The sequence below is a fragment of the Pinus tabuliformis genome, chromosome J (assembly GCF_031772625.1).
Source record: "Pinus tabuliformis cultivar Carrire ecotype Pingquan chromosome J, CPIR1, whole genome shotgun sequence".
Taxonomy (NCBI): domain Eukaryota; kingdom Viridiplantae; phylum Streptophyta; class Pinopsida; order Pinales; family Pinaceae; genus Pinus; species Pinus tabuliformis.
Window position 1 is genome coordinate 371,628,493 of NC_142295.1, and position 7,379 is coordinate 371,635,871.

General features: G+C 40.5%; 1 protein-coding gene across 1 annotated transcript in view; it reads right to left on the reverse strand.

Annotated features, from left to right (window-relative positions):
• The window catches only part of LOC149227284 (26S proteasome regulatory subunit 7-like), an 80,459-nt gene extending 79,638 nt beyond the window's left edge, over positions 1-821 (reverse strand). The window contains exons 1-2 of the mRNA XM_089377734.1: positions 578-821; positions 378-459 (exon numbers count right to left, since the gene is read on the reverse strand). Coding sequence (XP_089233860.1) covers positions 378-459; positions 578-661 — 166 coding nt within the window. The 5' untranslated portion in view covers positions 662-821. The remainder of the gene's footprint in view (positions 1-377; positions 460-577) is intronic.
• Between the last annotated feature and the right edge of the window lie 6,558 nt (positions 822-7,379).

Genomic DNA, 7,379 nt, shown 5'->3' on the forward strand with positions numbered 1-7,379 from the left:
AGCACTCCAAAATAAGCTGATAATGACATTACCGCGTACCCAAGGAGCTCATCTCCCATTATCTCTGTTCAATTGGTATAATTCGCACGTCTCCTTAGAGATGTTCATTCACTAACAATATCTATTCACATACATGGTACTAGTTGAGCTAAAAAGTAGAATTGGGGAGTTATACGCATTGAAGATGGATATCTATCTTGTCGCAAAGCCGGGCAAGGAATCCACAATTGTAAGGGCCTCCTACTTGACATTCAACCAGCTGTCAATAAACATGACTATCTATCGCAGGTTACACTTCACAGTACAAAATTCTCTCCACAAGAAATGTAATTAGGTTTAATTAGCGGTATTTAAGAGGTCTGAAAGGAAAAGCTCACCGCAAAGATCATTAACCTTCTTTGCCATTTCTTTGATTTCCTTCTCTGCTTTCTTTATGGCGGTCGAATAAGGTCCTAAACCCTGCAAAATAATATGAAATATACATTTTACAGAACAAATAAATGCTTGGCTGCGGCCCGAAGTAAAATTGCTTGGAGGAAAAGAGGGCGAAGCGGAGGAACAGACATAGGAAACATACATAGGTCTTGAGCAAAGCTATGTCATCCTCGTCAAGAGGTCTGGGGTTGGATTCCTTCAAGTCTTCTTCTGGATCAGGTGCCATGGTTGTCTGTTCTCTTCCTTCTTACAAAGACCCTCGCTTTTGTTTCTCTTCGTTGCTCCAACCCGCCTCTCTTCCTATAACCTGCCTCTTTTCCTTTCCCTGATGTACCTTTTCTGTTCACCGAAATGTCTGAACAAAATGCGCTCCACCCTCGAGCTTTACTTTCTGCAAAGGAAAACAAGGACAAACATACTTTATACTTTAGTAATTGAATTTTGAGAGGTTACTTGCTCAATTAAATTTAGGTCTTAAATATTATGGTATCAACTTATATATTATTGGGTATTACATTTTTCAACCAAAGTGGAATAATTTGTAAGAAAGTTAATACCCACTTCTTTTTTTTCTATAAAGAAAAAGCTAAATTGTATTATATTGAGTCTATATAACAGTTGCAGATGGTACATATTATGCAAATTAGAGAAGCATAGGACAAAAACCAGAGGAGAGTTCCTTTTGAGCATATTGCCAAAACTCGTAGATACACAGATGCAAGGACACCTCCAGCGCCAACTGGGAGAGAAATCAGAGATAGAAGAAGCCATACATAATCCGACAGATACCAGGAAAATCAAAAAGGAGAAACCAGAAACAGATCATAAGGACAGATAGAAAGAAAGCTAAAAACCCGGAATGCAGAAGTCCTGAATGGAATAGGACTCCTCGCCAGCTGTAACCTTCAAGGACCATGAACCTGAGCCGAGGTGAAGGCCCTCCTTTGACAAGCAATCCGCTTTCTGGTTCTGGTCTCTGTAGACGTGCTGAATGGAACTCCCTCCCATAAGACCCCAAAAAAACATAATTCTATCCATCCAGCATGCGAGGTGAGGGCACCTGATGAGGCTTTTACCATTGACATGATCGACCATAGATTTTGAGTCCCCGAAGATTGAGATAGAATGGATGTCAAAAAAAATACAGAAAGCGAGAAGACCCGCGAGGGCCTTCGCCTCTGCCAAGCTGTTTGTTCCCTTACCTGCGTTCCAGGACAGGCTATAATGAAGATTCTCATCCATAATAATGACCACCCCACAGCCGCATGAATTTTGTTGGGCAGCTCCGTCAAAGAAGGCCCTCGGGGTCCTGAGAAAAGAATCTGCCAGCCCACTTCTGTTGACATTTTTCAATTTTGGAAGCTTTTTGGGGACAGAGTCATATATGAGAATTATGTGATGTAATATATCCATGAGAGGCTCCTTTGCTTCATTGAAAATTTTATTATTCCTCCACCTCCAGGCACACCATAAAGCAATTATAATGATCGATCTCCATGATTCTCTTTGCCTACTCCACCAATCAAAAGCAACGGGAGTAGAAGCATGAGATAAAAGAGGGAAGCCATATAGAAATGCCAAATCCCGCCATATTTGCTGAATAGAGTTGCATTGGAAGAACATGTGAAGATTGGATTCCTCTTCTAATTCACACATTTGGCATCTACTCGGCCCATGCCACTTTCTTTTCCTCAAATTCTCCCAGGACAGATTTTTATTATAAAACACCAGCCATGAGAAGTATATGAATTTGGGTGCGCAGCCTGATTTCCAAAACGCTGATGGGAAAGTGGGATAAGAGAGCATAGACTTTGAGCCAATCATATCAGCATAAATATCCTTTACGCATGCCTGAAAAATTGCATTTGTCAGATTCCAGACCAAAAAGTCCTGTGGCATGGACCTGAGAAACCCGCAGCTTCTCAGAACGTTCCTGACCGAGTCCCATTGGCTCAACAACGACTCCGACAAACCAAGATCAGCAGCCGATTTCCATATAGGGAGGGGGCCTTGCCAACCTGCAATCAACTTATCCCACGTGAAGAAGCCTTTGCCATGGAGGAAAAATAGAATCCTATCGGGAATTGATATGATCTCACGCCCGCTCATGATGGGATCAATTCCGATGAGGATTCTATTGCCGGACTGAAAGCACCATTTCAGGTTCCTTAAAAAATACTTCTCTATTTTGCGGAAACTGAGCCAGATGGCAGAGCCGCACTTAGCCCCAATCCTTCCTAAACGAAACCAGTATTCCATGCCTTTTCCTCTCATGTATTTCATCTTAATGGTATAGCTCCAAGGTCCTTCCCCGTAGATACCCCTCCACAAGGATTTGCACAGGAGTGCCTTCCCGAAGGTCCTCAAATCCAATAAACCCCAACCACCAGAAGACTTTGGTCTAGAAATCTTCTCCAAAGAGGCGAGATGATATTTTCCTTGAGCTGAATTGCCGCCCCATATAAAATTTGCAGTGATCTTGTTCATTTTCTGAATGATGCTTGCCGGGAGGAAGAAAATGTGAGCCCAATATACAGCAAGTTGCAAAAGTACTGCTCGAGTTAGGACGATTCTTCCAGCCAGAGATAGACATTTATATTCCCAGGCAGATATCTTTTTATAATATCTATCAATAAGCCATTTCCAGTCATCTTTAGAATAACCCTTTGCCTTTAGGTGAAAACCCAAATATTTTACTCCATCCTTAATAGACCTTATACCGACTCTAAACAACTCAGAAATCCATTCCACCAATTCCATATTGGCATCGTTGTGGTATAGAATGGATTTGGTCTTATTTATTTGTAAACCAGTGGCCCTTTGAAACCTATATAGAATGTCGTTTAGACATCTCCATGTAATCCTGCACAGCATTGCAAAAATAAGCACATCATCAACAAATAAGCCTGCAAGTGTTCTCTGTAACAGCCTTATTGATATGAAGGCTCAAAGAGTTCATTGTTATGATGAACAACAGCGACGATAAAGGGCATCCTTGCCGCAGCCCCCTTTCTGCTGAGAAAAAGGGGAAGGGATCCCGTTAATAATGACCGCATAATTCACGTTCTCAATGCATGCCATAATCCAATTAATGACATTTGATTTCAGACCAATTTTTGCTAATAAACACCTGATAAAACCCCAATCTAAACAGTCAAAAGCTCTTTGCAAATCTATTTTCAAAATGGCCGCTTCAGATCGATTAGAGAGCATGGAGAACAGGCTTTCCTGAGTGTTGGCGACTGCATCCATTATATTCCTACCCTTCAAAAAAGCATGCTGGTCCCTTGATAATGAACCGGCCAATGTCGCTTTGATCCTCTCTGCTATAATTTTTGTGATAATTTTGAAAGTAATGTTGCACAAGGAGATCGGCCTAAAGTCTTTAAAGGTGTCCGCTTCCAGTTTCTTTGGGATGAGGGCTATCTGCGTGGATGAAGTAATGTGATGGATGTTGCCTGAGATTCTTGCTGCCTCAACCATCCTCAAGAGATCTAGTTTGATGATGTCAAAAAAGTGGATGAAAAATTCTATTGTCGAGTTGTCTGGACCAGGGCATTTATCCTTCTTAAAAGCCTTCATAACTCCTAAAAGTTCCTCCTCTGTTATGGGCTAGAACAACTCTTCATTTTTTTCATCATCAAACATTTGGGGGACCAGATCAATACCCCATAGAATATCCTGAAAGCTGCAATTCTCTCTTCTTTTGTATTGTTCTTTAAAATGTCTCACTGCCTCCTTTGAAATTTCTTGATGAGAGAAGAGAAAACCTCCCTGACCATCACTAATTTTCCATATAGTGTTCCTCTCCCGCCTGGCATTTGCATACCTGTGAAAAAAATTGGTGTTCCTATCTCCTTTTTAATACCCACTTATTATGTCCCTTGGCAAATATAACATCCATTTTGATGTATTAATTTGAACAATATTTTAATTTTGCTTTGTAAAGTAAAACCTATATTTATATATAATAATAAAAATATATTATTTTTATTTTTTAAAATTTTGTTGAATGGTTAGAGATGAGGTCATGTCTCAAATTTTGAGCCTAGTATGGGGTGGTGGGATGATGTTCTGTTAGTATTAATTGTTTTTTTGGGTATGTTTTATGTTTTGGCGGTTTTAATCATGCTATAAGGTGTTTATTATTTGACACGCATTATATGAATATAGAGTGAAACGCACCAAATTCAAATGTAGTGATTTCTCTTAAGATCCTCAAGAGTTTGGGTGTATGTAGAATCATTTTTCTCACCATGGTATGAAGTGATTATGTGGTTTTATCGTCGTAATTATTGTAACGCCTCCTCCTCCTAGGTCCACCCAAGCAACCAACTAGTCAGGGAAAACATGTGATGAGAGGGGTCACTATAAGGGATTCAATCTCCTTGGTAACCTTAAGGAAATGGAATTGACAGAACACATCAAACAAACCCATCCACATCAACAAAACACCCTGAAGAGACATGTTAGTCACTCAAACAGCCTGTCCCTGAGTCCCATTGATGATTTAAGCCTTTTAACCCAAAGTCGCTCGCATGCTAGGCAAGACAGCAACCAGTAACTCAAAGTCACTCTCATAGGCATATGTGCCAGTGACTGTAGACTTTTCTCAGCAGACCTGTGCCAGCGGCCCCGAGATTTGAGCCACTTTTCTAGCCCAAAATCTCAGCCTCTGCCCAGAACTTGGTACAACCTTCAAAATCATTCAAAGACATGATAACAATACTAAATACTTAAAAGCAACCTCAAGATTAGGCCTGAGCATCTCCAACCGGGACTAACATTCTGTCAAACACTTGGCATCAATACAACCTACAGGTCTAGGATACAAGACATAATATATATGATTGAAATAACCTATGAAACATAACCAAAAGGATCACCTCCTTCTCCATTGAACTATTATATCATCAATTAGGTCTTGCATCCATCCATTTAACAATTACAAGTAAGTACATGAAATAACCATGACATAAACTAGTCATTTAACCATGCTTATAACTAGCACAAAACCATATATATATATATATATATATATATATAAGAGATATGGCAATCAATAAATCCACATATAAATCAGTGCGAAAGTAAGAGAACTTAGCTTTTATTAATCATAGGCAAATCCGACCAGGTTCGGGACTTCCACGTACCACCCGACCATAGACATGGTTGAACCAAATCTCTCTTTCAGCCAGATACCCCCATGTTATATTCCAACCATGAATGTGGGATCTCATAGAACAACCAAGGGAATCCAGAGGTTAAACCACCTCCGCCCTCATCAAATCGTGATCACACCTAAACCGGTGCCTGATCACAACCAAACCGAACTTGGAATGCCATCTAGAATCCATCACTATCCTTGAGGAATTTTATGTCTCCTTGTCTCTCAGGCTTTACCGTAATCCAAACCTGGATCACTATGCCCTAAACCGAGACCTCTCCCTCAGGCTTTACCATGTATCCTACCAAACTTAGTCGAGGGATTCCTAGGCCTTTGGGAATGGAACTTGAGACCACCTCCGCCCCGAATTCCGAAATCCATCCGACAAACCAAAGCTTAAAAACTGAAATAAACATCCCAACAACATGGCATCCGGAAAAAGGCAAGGCTAGTCATAACCCGGCAAAACCATGCCACTGACAACAAGAGAACCATACACCAACATGCAAAGCCATGCATGTCCAAACCAGCGAGGAAATCACACATGCAAAAGGATACCTGCAAGTATTCCTGCTGAAGTTTCTTGATCCATCTCTTCTTCCTTGATCCTTGCTTTCCTTCCTTTCCCTTTGCCTACTTTTCCTTACTTGATCCAAAGCTAGAGTGCTCAAAGAAAACTCTAAGTGACCAAGAGTGAGAGAGAGAGAGAGAGAAAGAATAATGAGAGAGCTCCAAACTTGAACTAACAAAAGGTTGAACTGACTAAGAACCTCACCAACCAAGCCTGCCAATTGATCCTCATAAGCCTTTTTATTAATGAGGCCTCTAATTTCTTCATTTTACATTATTTTCCTTCAATTTCCTCCTCACATGCAACCTATGACCTTTTACCTTCATTTTCTCCTAATTCCTTTATTTTCATAAATAAATGTGCCAAAAATGATTTTTTGCCATCTAATATCTTTGCCTTAGCCTTTGTCAATTTCCTTAGCCAAGAACACACATCTAGTGATGCCCACTAGGATATCTTTGCCCAACATTTAGCTTGGAATATGTATCCCTTACTTATGGTCTTATTTTTCCTTTATTTACATTATTACATTAATTTTTACTGAGGTTGTTACATAACCCTCCCCCTTGGGGAACACCATCCTTAGTGTTAAATCATACCAAGACCTCAACAAGACCGTTGAAAAGCAAACATACTGCCCATGGAGCTTTATAACTTAGCTCGTTGCAGTATTTACAATGGAAGACCTACTCAAAAGCAAAACATCATGACAACATGACCAGATAACAACCATACTGCATGTTGGAGCTTTATAACACAGCTCATTACGGTATTTACAATAACCACATATACACATATGCACATTTGCTAAACCAACAAATAAAAGGATGTGATGCCTGTATCTATCAACAAGGAAATCCAAAGGCTCACACCTCCACCCTCAAAAGTAGTATCAGGATTCACCTCCTTCCTAGGAAGTCCACAATCCACTGTCACAGTCAAAACTGCATCCAATGTCCAGTGCTATAATCTTGCGCCACTTGCCCCCTCAGTGAACAGTTACCGACTCATTGTTCCAGGGCGCACTCTCAATGTGTATATGATTCCATATGGAAATGCTCATGACTAAAACAAATATATCGGTGACCTTCCCTTCTCTGCTACATAGTCTCCCGGGAAATCGGTCACCCCCTTTCGTGCAGTGACTCACCTTCCAAGTTCCCCAACATCCCCTATCCAAGGCAATCCATCCCTTGGAAAGGATTC